Here is a 26,987-nt window from a genome sequence, read left to right as displayed (position 1 = left end):
TATTTCACAAATTATCGGGTTACATATCGTTAAACATTTAAATGGAGGATACCTTGTATTTATGGATTTTAAGAAAGTTCAAAATTATTTCATCTGAATTTAAAAAGCTCGTATGATAAAATTGCAGTATTAATTTAATGATAAAATCAGAGAATAATAATGTATAAACACTTACCTTCCCTGTCCCCCAGAACACTGCCCTTCAACAGCTGTTTCGAATCCGTCTGGGTTCATAGAGGGCATAATGTGAATACGTGTTGTGTCTAACAGCCATCTCACATAATTGTCTGTATAATAGTTATTTATTAAGTAAGATATCAAATGGAGCATCAGTTCACGTCCTACAGCCTACAGACAACAAACAAATAAAAAGAATCAGTTCTTATAATACTGTAACAGTGAAGAAAATTTGAAAATTTTGGGCACCAAAAAAAATAATGTTAAATGTAGTTAATTGTGATCAAACAAAATGCCACAGGACATCATAACAGACTTGTGTGCTTCAATAATCACCAAACTCGTATTCTGTTTTCGTGCTAGTGGGGGCTCAAGAGGGTATTTCTTCTTGTAATAAACGTTCATTTTGCTTTGATTTTTTAATCAATTAGTTATATCAACGTTGTAATTACGAACGCAAAATTCCGTTTCATTTTAACAATTCTTTCCACTCTGTAAAAAAATGGATACTCGATAATCACGAAACTTTACTCGTTTTTTGATGAAACCGTTTCCTGGTATATGCACTGAGTAAAATTTTTGTCAAAAAGACATAGCTACTATCTAATAATAAATAACTGTCGTTAAAATAACTATCGTTTAAAGTAACTATCGTTTCTACTTCAAAATAATTATCGTTTCTACTTCAAAATAACTATCGTGTCTACTTCGAGGAAAAAAATTCCGTCTAAATTAAAGAAATATTTCGTTATTTTATTTATTTTTTTCAAAAAGAAAAAAGAAACTCGTAGTGCTTAATATGTCGACTTATTTTAATAATTACTTTAACTTGGGCACCATATAGAGAGCTCGACACAACAAAGACAAATAGATAAATTACACTAATGCCCAGATCATCCCCGTACAAGGCCAATTTCTTGACCACCATACAAACCGATCAACGTAATTCGTCGATTTATTTTCGATTGTCTAGTCTTTATTCTAGCTTTTTCATTCAAGATAACAATCCCCCACAATGCACTGCGAAGAGGTTTCAAAATGAGGAAACAATTTCGTCATACATTCGCGTTTTGTCACAAATCACGCGATTTCGTTACGAAATGATTCTCAAAAGTGAAAGAATATATATATATATATATGTATTCGAATTTTTAAAACCTTTTTACAGCATGTGAAAAATCATTTTAAAATTAAAATTAAATCGAGCATTAGTCCACGTCTTACAGTCCACAAATTATAACTTAGAGCAAAAATAGTAAATGAATTGTTATAATGTAAAATTGAAAAAAAAAATGAATAGTTAAGCCAATCTTTTGTCAAGAGAGCTTTTGGTTTTAATTGAATTTGCATTTTGTATTTTTTTTTTAAATTTCCATAGCCATTATAACATGTAGACATTTGTTTTAAAATTATTTGTTTTCTGATACTTATTTGAATTTACACATAATTTTTCTAGAATTCTGCTGTAGGTCTCTTTAAACTAGTGTTTCAACTTTGAGAAAAAATAGTCTCTGAAAATAAATTAACTATAATTAGTTTAAACAAAAATTTTTTAAAGTTTATTCATCAGAAAATATATTAAATTATTTGCAGAATTTTGCATTCAAACATTTCGTTTTAAATTTAAAATCAGTCTATGTAATATTGATAAAATTTACTTATAAATTAATATTTACTTCTTCACATTTATATTAAAAATTATATTTTCACAATTAAATTGTTTTGTTTCAAATATTGATTTACTAGATCATTTGCATTATCTTTTGAAATTAAAATATCATTGTGTCCGCAATCTAATATACATAAAAATGAATGTCTGTGTGTCTTTTATAGACTCCTAAACCATCCAACCGAAAGTTATGAAATTTGGCATACCGATAGTTTCAAGAAGTGCGAAGAACGGGTATTCGGCTAGTATTTTAATGAAAACAAGTGTTTACATTACATTATTACTTTCCCAAGCCAGAATTAAATTGTAGTTTCTTAAAAAATGACAAGTGCAAGAATGCAAATAAACTACAAGGAAATCAGGGAATCAAATAATTTTTCTCTTTACATCTTTAACAAACCATTTAAATAATTAAAATTCTAATCTTTTTTTAAAACATCACTGATTAGCATTATATCTTTTCATTTCGTTCCATAATTAAGATCCACATAATAACATAGCTATGGATTATATCTTTTCTAAAAATCCAAACACCAATAAAAAAAATGTCCACTGGCACTTCGCATTAACTAGACAAAAGAATGAACGGAAATAGTAATAGTAATTTACTTTCACTTAAAAAGATTTGGAGAAACACATTTCACTTACTTCATTCCCGTGCATGTTGGCGACAAATTTCGCATTAGGCTTTAGTAATGGCTCTTCATTTGGATAACGCGACAAAACCATTACCCATAATTCCCTTCCTGCAACAGAAAGATGAAAGAAGGGTTGTTAAATCATAATTGCACGGCGTGCAATTGCAGAAAAATGTTCTACAGTCTAAAAGACTGGTGTAAAGATAAAATACCACATCATTGATATTAACTTTTAACATCAAAAAGAATTTTATCATGGCGAGTTGTTCTCGAAATGGGTTCTTTAATTAATATGAAAATAAACCATTTAAAGTATGTTTGGGAAAATAACAGTTTATTACTTTCCGTTAAAATGTAGATAATTAATTTTCTTCGCAAATAAAAAGTATCGAAATGATCAATACTTCTAATATGGGTTTTTTAAGATAGAAAGCTATAATAATTTCAAAACTTAAGTTAAGAAAAGATACAAGCTATATTTTATTGATTTTTTTAATTATTTTTACTATTTTTATTAGTTGAAGAGAAGTAAAGTTTTAAATATTTGGCTTGTAGTTTTAAATCTTTTAATGAGAATTAGAATATTATGATATGCCTTACAAAGAATTATGCCTACATATAAAAAAAACTTATGTAAATAGAGAATACTGTGAAAATGAAGTCTGTATTCTCAAAAAATGAAATTAATATTAAAGAGTGTAAGCAGCTGACCCCTCTCTAGTTATATCCACTATTGGACGATATTTCCCAAATTGTGGATTCTTCTCCAATTTTTTCGAGGATCTCAAATCCGTATCTGTCTAAAATAAATATAGTTCATTCAGAGAAAGCTAGTTTTTATGCCTAATTTGTAATTTAAAATATAATATATAGTACTTAATTAGCATATTTATTTTTAAGCTATTGAAAAATTAAGTTAGAGTCTCAACACGTGTAAATCCAATCAATAGATCAAAAGTTATTCAACGATATTCTTTTATTTTATTTTGAAGACAGTACAAGAATGATTTAGCTAGATCTCATAATTCTATGACTTTAGTCAAGAATTATAGTAGCTTTCTTCAGATTAAGTTTTTATTTTAATTTGCTGAATATTTGCGAGAAAAGCAAAAAGAAGGGGGGAAAAAGTCAAAAAGAAAAATTCAGAAATGCTGCATTGTTATCTTACATAAGTTATAATTTTGATACATTTTTTTTCCAATTATAATATAGAGCTTATTTTTTCAATATATTCACATTGTAAAGAGCTGTATGTAGAAATGATTAAACATAATGTACTGGAGTAGCTGTTTATTCATATTATTTCATATTGTAAGAAGCTGTAAGTAGAAATGATTGAACATAATGTACTGGAGTAGCTGATAATGTTTTATTTCATATTGTAAGAAGCTGTAAGTAGAAATGATTGAACATAATGTACTGGAGTAGCTGATAATGTATTATTTCATATTGTAAGAAGCTGTAAGTAGAAATCATTGACACTACGTACTAGAGTTGCTGATAATGTATTATTTCAAAGTGTAAAAAACTGTAAACAGAAATGATTGAACACCATGTACTAGAGTAGCTGATAATATATTATCGAATACTTTATAAAACTTTGTAAAAGAAAAGCAAATTAATTTTGAAAATATTAATAGATTTATGTGCGTGAAGTACTAGGAGTCTACCGCGGATGGCAACTTGTAAGCCCACCCAGCTTCAATTTGATCAGTAAAAACTTTTTTCTGAGAAGTAAAGGCAGTCGGTGTTCAATAAAAATCACATCCAGCAGTTGGTCATGAAATCATTGGGCAAATATAACGGCTGCCATCGGGCACAGGATGGCTAAATGTAACAAATTGCGATTAAAAAAGAGTTTGCCTTTACTCGCTCACTCCCCCTTCTTTTTTTGTTCAGAAATTCCCTAAGTAAATGTTATTGTTTTCTTCTTTCTTTTTTTAAATAAGTATAAATTGAGCCGTGCTAGCTCAGGGGATAGAGCGTTCGCCTTCTAGTGAGGTGACCGGGTTTGAATCTCAATAATGGCTAGTCGAAACGAATTCCGCACCCGACTCGCATCGACCACGGTGCTGACGTAAAATATCCTCAATGGTAGACGGATCATAGGTTAGAGTTCCCTTGCGGACAGGCTAACAGTGCGAGGATTTCGTTTTTCTCCTCTCCATGTAACGTAAATGCTGGTTAGTTCCATTTAAAAGTCCTCCTCGATGACAAAATTTCTTCCAATATTTGATCCAGAAGTCTGAAGAAGAAGACCCTTGTCTTCGGGATTAGGTTCAAAATTACAAAGCTACGGAGTCAAAAATTTTATGCATAAACCTAAAATTGGGTCGGCTTATCAATGACGGTTACAAAATAAAATGAGCATAAATTAGTAAAATTTACACACGGTGCATTTTCAACGACAAAAAATTATTCTTCATAAACATTGTTTAGAACAGCGATGACTTCAGGGAGCTAAAATATCGCTTCCAATTGAGGAGACCCAGGTTTCGTATCCCAGCGTTGGCTGGTTGATACGAATTCTGCTCTCGAGTGACATAAAATATCCTCAGTGGTAGATGGATGTGGTAGGAGATTTTCATTGTTTTTTTTCTTTCCATGTAACACAAATGAAGGTTAATTCAATCAAAAAGTCTTCTATTAAGTTAGTTCATCACAATGCAAACCAAGAGTTCTCTTGACTTCAAAATTATAAGACTACGGAGTTGAACATTGATAGTTGTAAACTTAGGTCGGCTGCTCGGCCCCGGATATAAAATAATCTAAAATAAAATAAACACGAATTTATTATGAACATTTTATAGTATTCAGACAATTATTTTATTTTTCGATTGTTGCCTAAATATTTCTTTCTCTTTAGAAATGATTTATGTAATGTTTACTGTAATTCAAAAAGTTTAAGGAATAGCCCTACAATATAAAATTATGGTTTTTGTATTCATTTAAAATATTCGATTTTTTTCTTTCTTTTATTAAGTGGCCACGTGTTTTAAAAAAATGACCCATGTTGAGAATGCTACAACTGACCAGTAATAAAATTTTACTAATTTCCCCCCCCCCCACACACCCAAAATTCTGGAGCCATAACCTCCATGACTTTGAACTGTTGATAGCCTGGCTAAAAGCGGCACCAGAGGAGGCTGCAACATCTAACTACCTCATTATCGATCAAGCGATTTTCTAAGCAAAAGTTCCGACAGACAACTATGGTTAACCCCTCCTGTTCATCACTGGTTTGGTAAAAAAGGCCCTGGTGACGCTCTGGAGATGTAAGGTCGGCAGTTTCGCGATACATCCTCGGTTGTCTGGAATTTTCCTTAGAGGAAATTCTCTTACAACCAATTTTAATTTTAATTTATCCAGAGCGTTTGGACTCATAGATTTGATACAGCTGAGACTATATTCTGAAGTATTAAAGACAACAACAAACAGAAACTTGGGCTAAGTTACTTTGTAAATTCAGAAAACAATTTAAAAAATCAGATAAATTTTTAAAAAAAACCTTGTTGAACAAATTTTTAAATTCAAAAATAAAATAATAAATAAAAAAAGAAATTATTTCAAGTGAATATATAAATGCGAAGAAACTATTTCAAATATTCTGTTACTAGGATGGAATACACAGAGGATAAACAACAGTCATTTGGAATTAAATGGCGAGACATTTAGAATTCCGTTGAAAGAGCTTTGACGGAAGGCCATTTCAAAACAGAAAGTCATTAAAGAATTCTTGTTAAATACGTGAAATAACTCAATAGCTCTGCTTCAAAACTGTTACTGATAGTTATCTAAACATGGCCACAAATCTCCTATTATTCAATTATGAGGAATCGATAGAAAACGAACGTTTTAATCAATGCGTGCAATGGTACTGTCACTAAAATATTTTAAAATGGGGGCAATTTAGGGAAAAATAACAATAGAAGCATTTTAATGCAGCTTACTAACAAGAGAAAGCATTTAACGAAAACATAGGGGAAAGTTTTCCCTTTTTCGTGATTAATGTTTCCGCATGGAATTAATTATCGCGCAGTGGGTGGAAAAATTATAACTCTACAATTAATTGCGCCGCGTTAATTATATTCCCTTGAAGGCTAAGTTTTTGGCGTCTTTCTAGAGCCATTATGGTGTGTGTCTTTTGTACGGCCGCCAACCGATAGTTAGTCACGTTGTTTAAAATATAAACCGCCAACTTCGAAAAAGTCATAAAATGTTGATAACAGTTTCCTTTTTTTATCTTTCTAATTTTTCAACAGAATAATTTTTCCTGAAAGATAAGCATTTAGGAGAGTTTTTCTTTTTATAAAACCCATAAATCTTGAATAACAAAAAATGTAAAATATATTTTATACTGTTTTCATCGGTATAAAAGTAAAATATAAGATTTTTGTTCAAAGAAAGGTTCAAATTATACTTTTTCTAATAATGGCACGTAATTATTTCTTTATTCACATTTGTTTTCAATCTGAAATAACTGTATATAAAAGTTTGTATGATTATTTATGGTCAGTAAAATTTGAATTAAAGCGACAAAAAAGAATCTTTTAAAAATAATAAAAACTTATCGAATGCCAAAACATGCTTTTTAACACGGGCGTTATATATAAAGTGCTTTATGTTTTAATTAATTTTAATTCTGCAAATTACTACAGAGAATCGAAAAATTAGTGAAAATTTAAATAAATTGTTTAAATGTACAGTTTGCCGTGTCCTGCTTAAAAACCAGGTATTTCTTTTATTATTATTTATAATGTTTCTTAAAAGGTGGCGCTGATAATTGAAACAAATATATTGTGATATTTTAACAATAATCAACAGTTGCGGCATTCTCAAGACGAGGTTAACAAACTCTGGAGCAAATATTTCAGTTGGAATGGTTTAGTTTTTTACACTTAATCGATATAAAAGAAAACAAATATGCTTAATAATAAATAATTTTGAACGAGGAAACTTATATTAGAAATCATTGCAATGGATTTTGTCTATCTGAATCGTTTTGAAGCAGTCTTTTAGAATCAATATTAGAAAATGAATCAGTTAGTAGAAATTCTCCTCGTTTCTAATCGTTTATCAACTCGAGTTAGTGCATATAAATAAGTTTAATTGAATCAATGCGTAAGGTCTTTTAATGAAATTAATCAGGGTTCCCACAGTCTGGAAAATTTGCTAAAGTGGTAGCAAATGTAATGTAAATCTAGATGTTTTAAGCTACCAATAAATGTTTAGTTTAAAATAAATATAAATGTTCTAGGAAAACTACCTCGGGAATAATTTTGTAATTTTCAAATGAAAGTTAAATGTAAGAAATTTTCACTAATTTTGAAAAAAAGCCCTCATTTATTTTTTGTCATGGGAACTCTGTTAATTTGAGACTCGAACTACTGAATAGTTTTACTGGCTAGTAACAGTTGATATACCTATTTCTTCAAATCAGTTTGATAGTTCAAACTAAATCTGAGATTAATGGCATTGAAAAAAAGTTTGTTCGAATAAAATTCATGTTTCTTTTGTTTCAAATAATGTCAATAATTCTAATCTATCGACTCAATGCAATAAATATACTGACTATGAGTTTTAGAGTCAATTAAAAACAATAAAATTAATTTATTCATTTTGAAATCAACGGGATTTATAGCTATAGGTTTACATCAATTGATTGGGACTCGATGATTGTAATAAATATTTTTCGATGAAACAGTGGTTTTCGTTTTGTATTGCATAAATAAATAAATAAATAAATAAAATAAAAATAAATAAATAAATAAAATAAATAATAAAATAAATAAATAAATAAATAAATAAAAATTTAAAAAAAAAAAGCATTGGTTTACTTAAGATGGGATATAATTAAATTGAAAGATTTTCTTATGTCTGAAGATAAACGGATGTCCTGCTTTTTTAATTAAATATTTTTGTCCTAATAAACATTAAATTATGTGATGTTACATCACCAAAATAGAAGATTTAGAAGAAGTTTATTCTTTCAAAAACGCGTTGAGAGAACAAAGAAGAAGTACAATCAATAAAAGCAATAAATTTTAGATTGTACTAATTTCCCTCCTCGTACTGGTTGAAAAGAAATTGTACGAATTGATTGCGTCAATTGATGATCCTCATTGATTTCCAGGTTAGATTGTAATAGCCTATCTCTCGTTAATCACTCATTTTATTCGTGTCCTACTTTTTCTTTCCCTTTTTCACTTTGTTCTGATCATTGATCAAGGACAAATATATTTTCCGCGTTATTGGATTTTGTAAATATGAAGATGAGATTTATCACCTGCGTAACAGTCGCAGTTATGATTAGTGGTGCAAAAAAATCGTTTTCAACTTTTGGTTTGTCTTTGATTTGGTTGTTATTTTTTCTTATTACCTCTTTTCTTTGTTTGAAAGATATATGTATTTCGGTAAATGATAGCTTGGATGCTTTCCAATAGATAACAACTCGGAGACTTCCCCCTGACGGGACGGTAACTTTGTTTTGTTCCTTTTCTTTTGATCCATGAAAAATAACTGGCATTTTTTTTTTCTCCAAATATTCGAAAACGACCCTTGTCACCATTATATAAAGAGATACGGTTTGTTTCGAGGACAAAAATAAAGAAAAATAATATCACACATTTTAAAATGGATATAAATATATGTATATTTTGATTTTATCACGGTTTTTAGAAGGTTTTTTCCCCTCCTACTCTCTATATGTTTATAAAAATAAAAACCGTTGAGAAGCGAAAATACTTTATATCATTAAGCCGTTTTATTTTTCCTTATACACGTTTCACTGTCAAAACCATGTATATTTTGAGTTGGAAACCAAGTATGCAATGAATGTTGACATTCTTGTAGTAGCTGCGGTGAATGCTCAAAAGAATAGCTAGATAATCTTAATTTTCACTAACGCCGGCAGATACCGACATTTGCCATGCACAGATATTGAATTCTAAACATACAAGCTGTTATTTTACNTTCAACTTTTGGTTTGTCTTTGATTTGGTTGTTATTTTTTCTTATTACCTCTTTTCTTTGTTTGAAAGATATATGTATTTCGGTAAATGATAGCTTGGATGCTTTCCAATAGATAACAACTCGGAGACTTCCCCCTGACGGGACGGTAACTTTGTTTTGTTCCTTTTCTTTTGATCCATGAAAAATAACTGGCATTTTTTTTTTCTCCAAATATTCGAAAACGACCCTTGTCACCATTATATAAAGAGATACGGTTTGTTTCGAGGACAAAAATAAAGAAAAATAATATCACACATTTTAAAATGGATATAAATATTGTATATTTTGATTTTATCATTGTTTTTAGAAGGTTTTTTCCCCCTCCTTCTCTCTATATGTTTATAAAAATAAAAACTGTTGAAAAGCGAAAATACTTCATATCATTAAGTTGCTTTATTTTTCCTTATGCACGTTTCATTGTCAAAACCATGTATATTTTGAGTTGGAAACCAAATATGTAATGAATATCGACATCCATGTAGTAGCTGCGGAGAATGTTCAAAAGAATAACTAGATAACCTTAATTTTCAATTACGCCGGGAAATACCGACAGTTGGCATGCACAGATATTGAATTCAAAACATACAAACTGTTGTTAATTTATACTCTCGTATCCTTCACGGCGGTTGTGCATGATAAATGTCAGCATTGGCTAGTAAGGCCGAGAAAAAAATTATTTTTGACGAAAAATATTTTACTTAACATTCAACTTTAGTGCATTCACCGTTACCGATATTTCCTCATTCGAGTTACAGATAATGATATGCAGTCGACGTTCGACCTAACGACTCACGTGGTCTGGTCGAAATCAGACATCATAAAGTGAGGTCGATATAACGTCTGTTTTCGGTAACCTTATAAAGACCTCGTGACCGTGTTAGAGCGTAAATTATAAAATATACCGTAACTATAAACCCATAGTAAAAAAAAAATACTTGACAAATTTTAACAAAGTAATACATTTATATATATATATGTATATATATATATCAAAAATTCAAAAATTTTTCGGAGTGTGTGTGTTTTCACAAATAAATAAAACAAAACAGACAGATTCAAACAAAAAACTAAAAAATTAAAATTTATAGTAAATTTTAGAAAAAAAACGTAAATATCTTTCAAATCTTTTAAATTACTAAGCGAGTGATATTTATGTAATTAATTTATAACAGAATTACATCAACTAACATGATTTTTACAATTAATAAACATTAATGTTCGTAGTCTTATTTATTTACTCAATAATTCAAACAAATTTTTTTATCAGAATGCTGCTCCAAGAAAAAAGAAACATAATTTATTAATTATACACTTTTTAATTCTAAAGTTTAAAGAAAGTTTACATTTCTTAATTAATTTTGTATTTATTTTAGCAAATTTGAAATATGTTCCAATTTTATCTAAAACATTTGTTTTCGAAGACTGTTGATTTTTAATAACATTCAGACTTTCCGAAGTAGCGAGAGGTAATTTAAATATTTGCAGTTCTCGACAAATGTAGTGGTTGAATATGTGGGTAGATTCAGCATTAAAAAAACAAATATTTCCGACATTTCATTATATTTTTTATTCATATTGAATAGTATATTTTTACGTTGAAAAAAAGTATGGTTGAAAATCATTTATCGTGTTTCTGGATCTACGGAAACACTGAAATTCTCAATAACTTTTACAGAACAGCTTCGGCAATGATTTTGGTAGAATTAACAATAAAATACAATTTTATAATATGTGATAAAATTTGAAGAGTGTGGTAAAGTTTTGTAATGTTTTCATGATACCTTAGAAAACGGTCTAAAAACAATTATTTGGTTAAATTTACTTCTCAATTATATATTTTCTACTAAATGTGAGGTAATAAGAATTGTAATTTTCAAAACCATAATTTCTGGTACTATATGAAAGGAAAGATTGCTAAATTAATGGTTTAAATACCATATATTTTGATAGATTAGTAGATTTATTTAGATTTCTCATAATAAGCGTCAAACTAAATGGCTCAAAGTTCTAACCATAAATATGTTAACTAATTTGTATAGATATATTTCTAGTTACGTAATCGGACACAAAAGCATACTGTTTCTGAATAAAAATAAGCTTTTTTCATTTGAATTCATCTTTTTAAACCTCAATTCGCAGAAGAATCTGAAAAATTGAAACAGTGAGAATTTTGGACCCTTAGTTTTAATTCTCCTTTTTGCATATTTCACCATTCAAAAAACAAATTTGCCTATTAAATAAAATGTATTGTTCAATTTTTATTTATATAGAACTAACGGACCGATTATCTAAAAGGAGAAAAATTCCAGAACAAATCACAATAAATAAAAAATACTGGCACCCTGAGTGCTAATACTGTTTACTGTAAAATCCACTTTTACCGTAAAGTTTTTAGGAACAAAAATTGATATATAAAAATTTGATACAATTTGATAATTTGATGATAAAAATTTGATATTTGATTTAGGAACAAAGTATTTGATATAACTTTTACAGTAATATTTACAGTGAAATTACTGAATTTTTGTAATTATATAAATATTATTGTATAAATTACGGTAAAACGTATTTTATGGTAATATAGATTTTATGCTGGTTGCACTCAGGATGCCATTACTTTTTACTACAATTTTCTACGTATTTTTTTACAGTGTAAAAATTTTGAATTTTATCTCTAAAGGCTAAATGGTTTAAAGTGATGTAAAAAGTGTTATCTATAGTTAATTTTATGAATAATTATAAATATTAATTTTCATGTGGAATTATAATAGGATAAGCACGTCTTATGATTGTGAGTAAAAATGCTCTTATATGCTTATTTAAATACGGAGATATTGCAAAATAGGCACAAATTGAAATTACAACCATTTCTGACCAAATTATTAGGGCCATATTTTTGAGATTACATCTATCCTTCATGCACTGAGAATCAAGAATCTTAACCCATTAGAAACTTTTTTTTAATTCAGAGAAACTAATTTTTGTGTCGAATTTCGTAATTTCAAGCGTAGTCTGCATTGATTAAGTGTATTTCAAATTAGGCCTTTGAACTGTAAACAGTTTGCTATAATAATTGGAAATCCGATCATTATGAAAAAAAATTATTAAGAGTGTTCGTTTTTTGTGCTGTGCACTGTAAACAATTATTATTACTATTATTTTGCATTGTGAGCTATCCATTTACGGAATAATATACACAATGGAATTTTAAAATATTACAAGAGATCAAGAATTTTTTTTTTCTTTGCAGAGGTTCAAATATCGAGTTATTCTAGTTTATTATTTTTTTTACAATAATAAAATAATTAACAAAAAATATAAGAAAATAAAATCTGAGTTAATTAGTTTTATTCCTCATTCCTGTTCTTACAATTACTCCATTGATTGCAATTATTTTTTTTTAATTTTTACTTCTTCAATTAATAAATAGAAAGAAGCAGATGTTCGTTTTTGGAGATAAATAAAACAACCCTTTACTGATTAAAAATATAAGTCACAATTTTTGGCTTAAATCGGTGAGCGGAAAAGTCTTCATATAGTGAATCTCCCGAATTCTCATGCAAGAGCTTTAGGATCTGTGAGCCTCTTATATATAAGAGAAAATATTGAATAATGTTTTACATTATAACCGGCATTGAAGTGCCGACACATGTTTTAGTTTACGACGATCAGTGTTCGCCTCCGTGGCCTTGTAATTTAAACCCAGCCCATAAGACAAAGGATTTCCATGAATCAAGCAATGGGACAAACTAAGACTTCTGAATTGACTTTTTGTGGGAACTGACCAGCATTTGCTTTATATGGAGAAGAAAACCACGAAAACCTCCGGAAGTAAGCCCGACAGCAAGTGGGTTCTAACCCCTGATCCGACTATCTCTGAAATTACTTTACGTCATCACTGTTGGTAGTGGCAGACGGGAGCAGAATTCATATAAACCAGCCAGCTTGGTCACCTCATTGGGAAACGAACCCTCTGTCTTCTGAGCCACCACGACTCTTTAAATATTATTTGATATTGTTAGGGGAAAAAGGGAGAAGGGAGGGAAGTGTGATTATGTAACAAATATGTAAAAAAAAAGAAAGAGTTCAATTTTGAATGATTCTTTTTTAATCCACTGGCAGTTTAGTAAATGGGCAAAATTAGGAGAATGTTTCTCCCCAAAACACTACTTTCCCATCGAATAACATGTAAAATCCGGTTTCTCCATGCGGGGAAGACTTCAGGTTAAAATACGACTTTTTACTTGGACAACAGTCAGGGGGTTAATTGTAGGAAATAATTTCCCTTGATTTAGATCAGGATATACTCCTTCGATTCAAAAAGTTATTCTCCGTAAAATACAGAAAAAATAATTTCTAGCTTTAAAAAACGTCTTTTTATTATTAATGTATAACTATTACAAATAATATACGACGTTTAAACTGTCTTGGGCTATGTGAAATATCGTTAACATTTTTATCTTGCATTTGGTGAACCATTTTAAAGCTTACCATTTAGTTCAGATTACTCGTCAATCAAAGGGAATTTTTTTTCACTGGATCTAACTTTAATTAATTTAAAATGGTGTCCCTCACCCAGATCAACAATGTCGTGATTGCTCCAATTAAAATTCTAAATCAAATAGTCGAGTACTAGGTACAATAAATATTTCTTCAGGTGAAGTCCTGGTAGGAAGATAAAATCTCCTGTGTGACGTACTTTCTGTCAGGTGTCTGCTAACTTTAATTAAAGTTTTGCAGTTACGAGAGAGGAGAAAAAAACGTGTTGGCTGTTAAGTGACTTTAATTAAATGGCGCTATTTTAATTACTTCTTTTGTGGTTCTCGCGAGAGTTTTCGCGAAGCTTCGTAAATTTGAGAGAAGAAAAGTGTTGAGAAGTTATATTCTTAATGCAAAGAGAAAGTTATTTAGTAGACAGAAGTTTCGGTGCAAATGTTACTTATCAAGTCTCTCGGTAGGAAAGTAAATTGGTTTAGTTTAAACTGTTTTTTTAGTTTTTTTTATATGTAATAAAAGTAGTCTCCAAACAGTATGTCACTTTTGAAAAACTTTTCAGCTTTTACTTACAATCGCATAAAAAGAGTGAACTGAAAATTAGAACGACGCATGCTGCAAACTGAAGATAAAATGCTCATGGTCTCTCTTTTTTTCTTAACGGAAAAGTCATCAACTTATTATTATATTTCGCCTGAAATGTAAAATTGAAAAAAAAATGTTGTAGATAAGAAAAAGATACAATACACTGGGCAACATTTTGTTTTTGCTTTTGCTCTTTGCTGTATGAGATTGTTTACTAGATATTAAATACGTTCGTATAGCTGATTTCAAATCTGCAATCTGTTTCTGTTTCCTGTATACAGTTTTTTTAAATGACATTTATAGTTCATTTTTGTCGAAATATACAAGATTAAAAACATTATATATAACAGAGGCACATCATCAGAATTAAAAAAGCATAGGAAACCATGCTCGGAAATGTTATCATTCGCCGCTAGGTGCACTTCCGTAGAATGAATTGTTTCTTCCTGTGCTTCAGTTAATAATAAGAAACAGCCCTTATGCACAAACTACGATATTTACAGGCAATTGGTTCCTATGCAGTTTTAATTCTAATGATGTGCCTTATCCCTTTTAGAAGTTGCAACGTTTACGCGACCCCTTTTCATACACAAAAATTCGACCAAAAATAGACTAAAAATGTCATTAAAAAAATCCGTAGAATTTAGGAGCAAAACTAATTTCAGATTTTAAATTCCTACATCTTTATTAGGCAATATCATGTATTTATATAAATGCAACAAAAAATTTATTTCTCCTTGTTATTAGTATCGCATTTCTTACCAGCTATACTTAGTTTAAATTTACAATACTAACAATGTTTTCATAGTTAATGACATTATTTTGTATAAGCGTTGAGTTATCAAATTATCACTTTAAGTCTGAAAGATTATCTCGATGATAATGGAAACTATGATATTTATACTTAGCTATACTATATATGATATTATACTTATACTATAGCTATACTTAGTTTAAATTTACAATACTAACAATGTTTTCATAGTTAATGACATTATTTTGTATAAGCATTGAGTTATCAAATTATCGCTTTAAGTCTGAAAGATTATCTCGATGATAATGGAAACTATGATATTTTATTCATATTTTCTCTGTTCCTAACTATATATAGTTCAAACTAGGAGAAATTAAAGAAAGATTTCAATATTTCTAATACCATATATTACCTTAAAGCTATCAAATTATTACTTTAAATCATAAGGATGAAATAAGGGATCGTACCTAGAGCTGACATCTTTTCTTTTTGCTATATCTAGTCCGAATTTAGAAATATATTTATAAAATGCAATATCTCTATGTCATTTTTTATAATTAAAAACTTTCTAAATCATTATTATAAATCTGGAAGATTAAGGAAAAACAGATATCGAAATTTCTCGTGTAATGAAACAATAAAAAAAATTTTCTTTGTCTGAAAAATAACGTGAAAAAACACCGAGGCTAAGAATTCATAAAAATTTGAAGAATTTTTTTTAAAATCATTTCTTAATTTAGAAATAAAAAATAAAAATCTTTGCATCAGAACGAAAGTTAATGCATTTATTGTATTTAGAATTCTTATTGAAATTGTTTCTTGAAGTCAAAAAAATGTAGTATCGTAGCTTGTGAGAAATATTATATTATACATTATTTGTGGAATAGAAAGTTAACAAAATTTAATTTATTGAAACTCCTTAATTTTATCCTTATTTATGTAACGAAATATTATTAATTTACTGTTTCGACGAAAACCAAATAAATAAATAAAAAGTATCTGAGCTGGAAATTGTCTTGTCAAGCGTTTCCTGTAGTCCACTAAAAAGATAATATTGTAGATTTAAAATTGATTACCTTATTACTCGATTTTTTTTTTGTACTAAGTTTAGGAAATCATTCTTTTTTTTTAATCTAAGAAATAACAAAGCGTTTCTCGGAGGAATTTTATATCTTATTTGTGTGGGATGATATCTTCTAAAATTATTCCTTAAATTATTGAAATGAATCCAGAAAGGAAGTAGCTACGAAAATCTTACGTGGTTCTTAGTTTGTACGATGAAATGTTATCGTAAAATTAAAAGAAGGAGAAAATATCGCAAATAAGTTTTTGCATTATTTATGAGATTAAATTTTATCAAAATATTCTTTTCTTAAATAAAAAAGGAAAGCATATAATGAGGGTGGCAGAAAATATTTTATCTTATTTGTCTATTGTATGCTTGATTAAAATTTTATTTGTCCATTATATGCTTTATTTATAATTATTAGGTTTTTATACACACGTTTCTATTAAATTTGAACTGTCACAAAAAACTAAAGGTGTTTGATGAGAAATTAAATGTTTTTAGGAGGTGTGAATGACTCTAAACGTTGGGTTTTAAGGGTTGCAATAGGTGTATGATATAATCTCACCACACCTATTGCAATAGGTGTATGCAATAGGTGTGTTTAAATTTTACAGGAATTGGAAGTTAATATATTTCAGTCATAATTATTTGATTTTTCCTTAGAAACTACCGCTCCCCCAACTGAAAGTGTTTAAGTTTATCCTTGATTTAAGTTTTTAATTATCTACCTAAAGTGATTTCATAGCACTGTAAGAAAGGGTTTCCCAAAATTGAGCAAAAATATGACAAAATAGCTCCCAAAACAAATAAAATTCAAACCTAAGAACCCGAAGTTTTCAAAATTGAGAGAGCATATACTCATTTTTAAGCAAAATGCATGTGGAGGGAAAATATGTGAGCGTGTCGTTAAATAGCTGATTCAAAACTAGAACGTCCAGGTTCTCAGCAGGAAGCTCTAAACCCTATAGTTATAGACTGAAATGCAGGATGAGTTAGAAAGCCTTATCTAGTGGTATCCGCAATGACACGTACTAATTTCCAATTTCAATGGTACAAAGGGTTGCAATTTGGAAAATATTATCCTAACAGCTTAGTTCATTTCACTTTTTGCTAATTTCGCTATATCTTAAAAGCTTTCAAGTGAATGGTTTATTGAAATTACATACATTTGTAGGCCTGTGTGCTCAATTTAAGCTTATAAACCTTTACCAAAATAGAAGAACAGATAGCACAATACAGAGATGGACAGCACGAAGATACATCCATCCAAAACCACTGTCTCCACGCTTTTTATAGCGTTTGGCGGGTGATACCGCTCGGACAGAGAGGTCCCCGGAATGTATGTCTTGATCTATAAAGCGTCTTATCTCTCCATAGACTTGGGTATTTAACTATGGAGGTTAGAGCTTCTACTACGAACCAGGAAGAAATTTTCCAATCTGGAAGAGCTAACCAAAGAATATAGAAACGAGAAGAAGTCCAGTTCTTAGAATACGTAATTAAAGCAGGGAACTGCTCAGTTTGGTATGCTACACCCCAAAAAAATATAATTTACAGGGTGAGCAACGTATTCAAATTCAATATACCATCATATGTAGGAAGATCCAGCACATGCACACACGAAGCAAATTGACTGTCAGGAGGAACGTCACCTGTGAACTGGTGTTGTTTGGCAACTCTAAATGTATGGTTTGACGTCCGGTGGCTGAGCGGTAGCCCTTTGCGCGGTCGTGCCACAGGTCCCTGGTTCGATCCTTGGGCCGGGCAGGGTTGACTCAGCCTATCATCCCTAATCGATAAATGAGTACCAAGCATACTTGGGAACTAAACACTGGGGGTTCTGCGTTCGGTTGACCACCTGACCGGAACATCTGCTTCTGCACCCCAGAGCCCAAGGTCAAAAAAACTGAGATGGGCATAGTAGGCCTTGGCCCTCTAGTGCTGTCGCGCCGCTGAGTTTATTTTAGTTTAGTTTTTATTTTAGTATGGTTGGGAACGCTACCACTCACATCGTCATTTTATTCTTTCTTTCTTTGTCAAAATGTAGTAGCAGATTTAATCAACATGAATACCTTTATTAACAGTAACGTACGGTTTAACAATAGTGTAGAATGCAGAACAAACCAATAAAAAATGAAAAGAGAAAGCTTTTCTTTTTTGAGGAGGGTGGAAACCAGTTGCAGGAACTTCTGTGCACCCTTAAATAATGTTTTTTTCTTTATACACAGTGACCGCACCAAACCTTGGAAGACTGGTTTACATTATGACTTCGGAAGCTAGCCTTCTTCCCCTGTTAATATTATTTGCTTTAAATATCCGCTTTCCTGTTTGGCATTTCCATAAACAAGAAAAAAAACTTTATTTTATACTTTTTTTTTATTTCAGGTAACGAATTTTATATATTAGAACTGAAAGCTTGCATTATAACTGCAACCAGCTCCCGTGAATAGAAAAATCTGCAAAAGCAAAAATGAGAAAAAACAAAAGTTTGTTAATGGCCGCTGAATTAGAAATTAGTAAACCGGAGGACCTTCATTCGAATTCTACCGGCAACCATTAAACATTTTTCTCTTTCACATTTCTCCCTCCACATGTATTTTACCAAAAAATGGGTATATGCTGTTTCAAATTTGAATACATGGTATTTTCAGATTCGAATAGTATTTATTTCGTAGCCATTTTGGCACATTTTTGCTCAATTTCGAAAAAGCGTTTTTTTTTTTTTTACAGTGACATTTGTAACGGGTGCAGGTGCTTGATTTTTAAACCTATCAGAAGATACTAATTAGATAATTCAGGTATTATATTATACTAAATTACTACTAGGTATTTTATTATACCAATAGTAATATCTTGCTATTGGAATCTCTCTAATAGTAATAGAATATCTTACTTGTTCTATTTTTCCCTTCTGAAGATTTTCATTGTTTACTTGCATAAAACGTTTCATATTATTTTATTTTAAATGTAATTAAGAGGAGTAGGTAGGGCATTTACCAATAGTGCTAAAATTGACCTTTTTCGATGTATCTTATCCATCTAAACAAGATATCGTTTCAGTTTGTTTTTCACAGACCATTTTGCATATACTTGTTTGCACTGTTATAACCGTTAACACACACCTTTGGCAGAATTATTTTTTTAAAATTATGAACTGAAAATTTTTAATTTTTTAGAAAATGTCATCATTTTTGAGCGAAAACCTTTCATAACTCAAAAAGTATTCCTGTTAACGCTAAAACAATATCATAACATGCAACTGATATAATCTCAAATATCACCTAAAAATTTCAAAGCAATAAATAACTGCATTAAATTAAAATTAGGTTTTTTAGTTATAAATTCTCTTTTAACAAACTATAGAAAATCAATGCAATTTAAATAAACATTTCATTTATTTTCTCAGAATGCAGCTATTTTAATACTTTAAATACTAAATATATTGTAACTAATGTTAAATTGAGATTAAAATTAAAGCGTTAATCTAAACTTATTGCGAGGCACAAAAGCTTTACTACGAATTGGAATATTTTCCTAAAATCTACTGACTCTTTTGCGTCAAATAGTTTTCAAATTAAATCTAGCTTAAAATTATATTTTAGCTTTTGTGTTTAGAAAGAATTAAAGTGAACATAATTTGAAAGAGTTTTCTCTAAATTTGTTTCGGCAAAACCGATAATTTGTTGCTTAAAGAGAATTAAACACGGTATTTACGTGACTTTTGATAAAATTTAGATAAATACAAGCCCTCTCAAGTTATACCGAAATGTGTCGCTTATTTGTAAGGGTTGAATAAAATATTTCACTCGTGGTAAAGGTAATCAGCATTAGGAAGGTTCTGAGTGTTTGAATCTTTTTCTAATGATTTTGCCAAATAATGATTTTCGTCACCAAATTTGGCGACTTTTATAAAATTCTAAACCATTTTTGCTGAATGTATATAATAAGAATATATTACTTTTTTCTAAATAATAGTTAAATAGGAACCGAAATTCTCAACTTATATTTGTTCCGTTTCACTGGAATCTGCATTTTTTCAGGGTAAACGGAAAGTAGGATAAAGAAAAACTCAGCTGTAATTATCCTTCATAAAGCCATCCACTTAAATAATTGAAATATCATGGTTTAATAACTCGTAGTTCTAAAAAGTATTAAAACTGAAATAGGCTAAAAATAGGATGTGATAAAGTTTTAAAAATGTTCGTTAGGGAATCAGTCCATTAAAAATGTCCAGCAGAAAAATTTTTCAAACTAGTGGGCTGGGCCCCCTGCTCGCTAGCACTCGCCAACCCCCAAAAATTGCTACGCAATCATATATGGTTTGCTTCGAAAACCAAGCTCGCTTCGCTCGCTACTAACTTAAGTACATTGCAAATGCACAAAATTCTAAGAATTGAAAACAATCACTTAAATCCATATAACAACTTTTTTTTTTTAAAAAATTTCATCTTTTTAGTAAATACTAAGTCACTAAAATAAATTTGAAATCAACAGTTAAATTTTGAATGACAGCACGTCGTCTACGTATTCTTTCACCACTACGTCTTTCATAGTTGTCATCAATGTTCTGTTCCAATCTTCGAGCACGCTTCTTTTGATTATACTTCAAAAGCGTAACAGCACGACTGAGACTCATTTTTCAATGAATAACTAATAACAATAATAAAACAAATAAATTCGCGATACAAATCAAAAATAGTCAAATAAATTCGTAATACATAAATTCGTGAAAAAAAGCGCTTTTGACAAAATACTAAAATAGAGATCTATCGACAAAGACTACTCACTTCTGCCTAGCTTAATAGTATTAGATTGCCGCAGCTGATGGGGTGAATTTCGGAAGAGATCACATTTGGTGAGAATGCTCGCTCTGGTTATTTCAGTTTCCGTTTTTAAAAGCGCTATATGTTGAGCCACCTCAGCTAGAATTGGCATGTGACATTTTTAGCGGCAATCATTGGTCGATTTTCTAGCGTTGCCATTTGGGGAGTTGTAATGAGGGTTTTTTTTGTCGCCGTGTAAGAAAAATATATATATAGATTCGTAAGAATAATTATCGTACTTTTATTTGTGAGTACTGAAACCAAATGAAATGAAATTTTCCTTAATTTTGAAAAAGTATTATTTTATTCTATAAATTCTGAATTATATAATAATTTTTATTCTTTCTCTAATAGAAAAAATATAGGAATGTGGAAAAAGCAAATAAAAGAACCAGAAATATGAAGAAGGGTTACTACAAAAATATCATGTCAGTAAGTAAACCACGATGGTTTTAATTTTGATTTTTACCCTCACGCATTTTGTTAGTTTTTTCGTGATATGAATTTAATGGGTTTTAAAGGATTCAATTCTCCATTACAAGTGAACTCCACTTCCTTACATCCCCAACACCCAAAGATTCCTTCGCAATCTGATATGGTTATCCGCTGTTAACCTTCAAAATCTGATATCCGCTGTTAACCTTTCAATTTTTCCCAACTTATAGCTAAGTTTGTTTCAGCATTTCGTCGTCCAAAAGAATTTTTTCTTGGAAATTTGTACATTTACGCTTTCATACTAATGACGGCTCACATGCTCGATATTTCTCCTCTTTGAGTCCAATGAAAAAGAACTAAAGTCTTATATATATATATATATATATATATTTTATAATTTTTCCACGCTTTAACCNAATTAACAAGTATTCACACAGAATCAGGAGTCACAGAGGCTCCTTCTCAAACTACACAGGTTAGTTTAACACTTATAACTTTTTTTTACACAAATCACACAGACTCATACCTTAACCATCCAGGTTTGCCTTTATGTTTTCAACCACTACTCTTCCTTCCCATCGAAGTAGTTCTAATAGTTTTATTAAGGAGAGTGACATCTATCGGACTCTCACAGAGGTTGTTTCGTGTCTCGTTTATCACACACACATATATCACACACGTTTATCACACACATATATATATATATATATATATATATATATATAATTCTTTATTTAGAATAGAATACATAATACATATTTGTTACTTTCTATACATATTTTTTTTATATATGTAAGATTATTGGTTATCCCATACTTATATTACGGATAAAAACAAAATAATGGCATTTTTGTTTGAAATTTCATCTTTTATCCTGTATTTTTTTTCCTTGATAAAAGTCATTAAAAAGCCATTTTCTCCAACAAATCATTGACACGAACTCTTTAAATACCTCAAAAAATATGTCTGCATCATGTATCATCAATATCAAATCTAAAACAGACTACACGTATAGATTTACTATTTTTAAACTTCTTGCTTTTTTCCCCCCCATCATCTAATAATCATACATTTGCTTTGATATTCCCTGAAAACAATGGTTCCATTTGCAGGGAACTGATAGATAACTATTATCACATGCTTTCAAACACGATCTCATTATCTATTTTCTCGGTCTCCAATCATCATAATCGATTGAACGCATTTCCATCACCAATTTACTTAAAAGATCCAGTCTTACTCTCGTCCCCCATCTGGTTTTAAATGGATTGACAAAAGAACGCATTTGGCTGTAATGGTTTTGCATCATATGAAAGCAAACTAAGCGTTTAGAGCTGTGTGTAGTTCTTTCTCTTACTGTTGTTAAATGAAGTATCACTGATAAACAAAGAATGCATGTGTTGTGCTATTCGAGTAAAAATGTGATCGCAGAGAAGAAAAATGACGTAAAAGAAGCGTCGCCTATTGTTTTGCCAGTTTAAAAGTACTGATTCTAACTGCAAATGTAATAAACACTTTATTGGCTTCAGTGTTGAAAAATATTGAGAAGGAAAATTGGTTGATTTTTAAAAGTCTTACAATAGGTGAATGTTTCGCTTTAAGGCTGTTTTTCGAAAGTTCGGTCGTAACATTAAATGATGCTTTTTTGCGAATAATACATCATTTTTATAACTGATGTGAGTTTTCAACTGTTGCTCATGACAATTAGGTAAAGCTTAGCCTATCTAAAGTCAGTGCTGTCTACTCTTTTTTTAGCAAAGGGAGCAAAACGTCAATATGGGGAAAAGCCACAGTTCTGCGAGATTGAAAAGCGTTTGTGATCTAATTTTTTATTGCTTAAAAACGCGCTTCTATGCTGCATTACTTGGGCTCATAAAAATTTGCAAAAACTGAGAATAAGGCAGCGATTTTGATAATTTTTATCTAGGTTTAAAAGTGTAGTGAAATTGAAGATTTTAAAAAAAGTTTCATAACTTTAAAAATATTTAAGTTAATTGTCTGCAGTAAAGCTCAGATAATTCTTTACTGTAAGATTATATATATAGTCCAAAATTATCGCATTGCTTCAAGTGTAAGGCACTTAAACTATTGCATTTTTATTTTCCTTGGTTTCAAGATATATTTGAAAAACAGCGTCAATTGCTTATTTAATCGAAAAAAGCTAAATGGAGTATAAAAGTATTTAGTTTTCAAACTAAACAAAAAAAACATGTTTATTATTAAAATAATTTTTTTAAACTTTTTATGCATTCGGCAAGTCTTCTGCTAATGTTGTTAATTCTTGATTACAACATATATATATATATATAAGGATTCATTTAATAATTTCTTTATATTAATGTTCTTATAAAATGCCTCTACATCGTAAGAACGATATTGTCCACTGCTCCGTTGGAAAAAAACGTGATTTAACACTAGAAAGGCTGAACATTGATGTATACCTTGAAAGATTGAAAAGTCCAGAGTTGTACATTTAGTTTATTCTGTGTAAATCAATTAAACATCCAAAATCTTAAAATATAATCGTAATTAATTTAATGAAAACCTATTACAGACTTGATCGCCGAAATTATATGATATTTTAAACGATTTCGTTAACTAAAATATTTGATTAAAAAGAACACGAATTTTTCAATACATTGACTTATATCATACATTAGTTTTAGATAGTTGAGTTTCCTTTTCTAATAATCTAATTACAATTTTCTAATACTTATAAATATGTTGAAATACTTTTGTTTTTTATTGAAACTGGGTTACCCTGTACTTACCAAAGGGTATCTTACACCCACACCGACCTGGGGTTATGATTTTTTTACCAAAATAACTAAAGGGGCCACTCTGGTCCATTCCGTCATTATATATATTCGTTTCTATAAGGCTAACGTGTGAATGATTAAACGAAAACTCGAATTGAATCAAGTACTGGAGGGTCAAAAGACTCAACAATTTCAATAAGTAACTTTTTGAATTACAAATCAAGAAAGAATTATATTGGCCAAATAGGCTTGATCTGTCGTTCTAGTGCATAAGATTTCAAAAAGATAATTGTTTAATCTTTCATCTCATTCCAGATAAGTGAATACGCATGCTTGATTCGGCTCAATTTGAGCCAGATTGAGCCCGTGGTAGTGAGCAAGATGCTGATTACTCTTAGCTAATGAAATATTTAGCTGTATTATTTAAATTAATGCATATAACAGAGAAAAAAACTAAAATTTTTAAGCGAAGTTTTAATCAGTATATCGAAACTATTAAAAAAAAGTAATTTACTGCAAAAGAAAATTATTTCCGAGTATATACAACAACATGATTGGAATAGGTTTCAAGTGGTGGTAGACAAGAAAAGAAACAGATGCCTTAATTGAATTACTTCAAACAATCTAGTTTAAAAAATTAAATTCATCTTTAACATCGAGTACAAATTGAAGAGCAAAAGATCTACAGTTGCTTCCAACTTCATCTTAAAGTTAGTTTGCTTCGAGCTAATTGAATTTGGTCGGAGGAGGATTTTAATTTGCAGCAAATTTAAGAGAATTAGAAAAAGGAGAAACATGGAAGAATGTGAATTCTTTTGGGTGAAAGATAACTGTTTTTTGCCTTTTGTGGTTTCTTAGGGCATTTCAGAAACAAGGCACTAACTAGGCGATATTTTTAAATTGCGCTGTGCTAAATCATGTATTTTCAAAAACAAAAATTTTACGTTGCAAATGTTCGGGAATTTTAAACGTTTAGTAAAAGTGTCCCTTCTTTGATTATTTATCCAATTAACTACCGAATTTTTATAAACAGTGATAAATGATTTTTACATGAATGTAGCATAAATTTATACTGAATGACTACTTTTTCTCTTATTCATTTATCTTATTTCTTTTGAAAGACGAGCATATATGCTAAATTTGTAAGCATATAAAAATTTTATTATAAATATATTATGGTAGATAAAAGTGTTTTGCTCAGACGAATTTCAATAAGGAAATTATGTTATCATAATCCACTTTTTCAAAAATTAACTTGATATTGACTATACTCCGCTGGAAGAACCATTGCGGTTTTGGATTTAAATAATCTTCCGCAACTCCATATAGTTCCAGTTTATTTAGTTATCAAATTGTACAAATTTGCTTTCAAAGCAATTTAAAAGCTTTTAAAAGTTAAACATGTCAAATTGAAATTTAATTCTTGCTATCTTCTGCGATATATATCACAGAATTAGTAAGAAAAATTTGTATTTTCGAAGTTTTTCTCGATTACTAGACTTGGTGACATAGTTCTATAAATAAGAACATTCGTTCTTGAAAAAGAAACAACTATATGACGTTGTAAGAGCATTGGATTTAATTGAACCACTAAAAATAGCGTGTCTTATGCTGACTTGGCCTTAACAAATCAATTGCGAGACATGTAATTTTTACTTTTGTTTCACTGTAGAAGAAAATCGTCTGCAAAGAAACAATTTTTATTATTTTTCATTAATTTCTTTAGATACGAATAGAAAGACGTATAATTGTGTCAATTTTCGAATATTATGCAATGATTTTTAGATTCATGCAACGTTCTACAGTTATTTCTTTTTTAAGAACGGATGTTCTTATTTATTGAAATCTGTCGCCAAATCAAGTATTCCAGCAAAACTTTGAAATTATAAACTTTTTTTTAATAATTCCGTGACATATATCGTAAAAGATAGCACGAAAGAAATTTCTGTTTGACGTGTTTGACTTAAAAGTGCTTTTACATTGCCTTGAAATCGAATTTATATCATTTAATAACGAAATAAAACAGAACTATATGCTGTCCCGGACGATTTTTAAAATGCTATACGGCAATGGTCTTGTATTAACTTGCAACGAAGTATAATTGCATAAAGAGTTATCTAAAGAAATCAAGAAAAAAAAAAAAGCACTTCACTTTTTTTATGCATGAAAGATTGATGTGTTGAAAAGTTTTAATTTAATGATTTAATATTATTGCTAAATATCAGACTTAAACCGCTAAATTTTTTCCATACTCATAAAATTTACTTTCAACCTATTCAAATCTGATTCTCTAGACTACAAATAAGTTTGATTTATAATTCATTGAACATACGATTCAAGAAAATATCTGGCATGTTTCAGTTACGAGTTCAGAGAGATGCGAAAGTGAGTTAGCACAAAACCGTTCTGATTTTGTATGAAAAAAGGCAACAAACAATTAACTTGGTTTACAGTGGTGTTTTGAAATCGCCAACCTTCATATATATTTTCAGAATTTTTGTCAAAGATGAAATCGTAAAATTATTAATCTTTGGAATTGGTAGTGAATTTTTAGGAGAAAAGAGAACAAAATC

At 29.8% G+C, this 26,987-nt stretch overlaps 1 protein-coding gene across 2 annotated transcripts in view; it reads right to left on the bottom strand.

The window, feature by feature from the left end:
- The window catches only part of LOC107448812 (carboxypeptidase D), a 233,923-nt gene that overhangs the window by 29,913 nt on the left and 177,023 nt on the right, over positions 1 to 26,987 (bottom strand). For both annotated transcript variants that reach the window (XM_021146849.3, XM_021146846.3), the window contains exons 3-4: positions 2,495 to 2,592; positions 176 to 348 (exon numbers count right to left, since the gene is read on the bottom strand). In XM_021146849.3, coding sequence (XP_021002508.2) covers positions 176 to 348; positions 2,495 to 2,592 — 271 coding nt within the window. The remainder of the gene's footprint in view (positions 1 to 175; positions 349 to 2,494; positions 2,593 to 26,987) is intronic.

This window comes from Parasteatoda tepidariorum, chromosome 2 (assembly GCF_043381705.1).
Source record: "Parasteatoda tepidariorum isolate YZ-2023 chromosome 2, CAS_Ptep_4.0, whole genome shotgun sequence".
Taxonomy (NCBI): Eukaryota; Metazoa; Arthropoda; class Arachnida; order Araneae; family Theridiidae; genus Parasteatoda; species Parasteatoda tepidariorum.
This window is presented reverse-complemented; position numbering and strand designations above follow the sequence as displayed.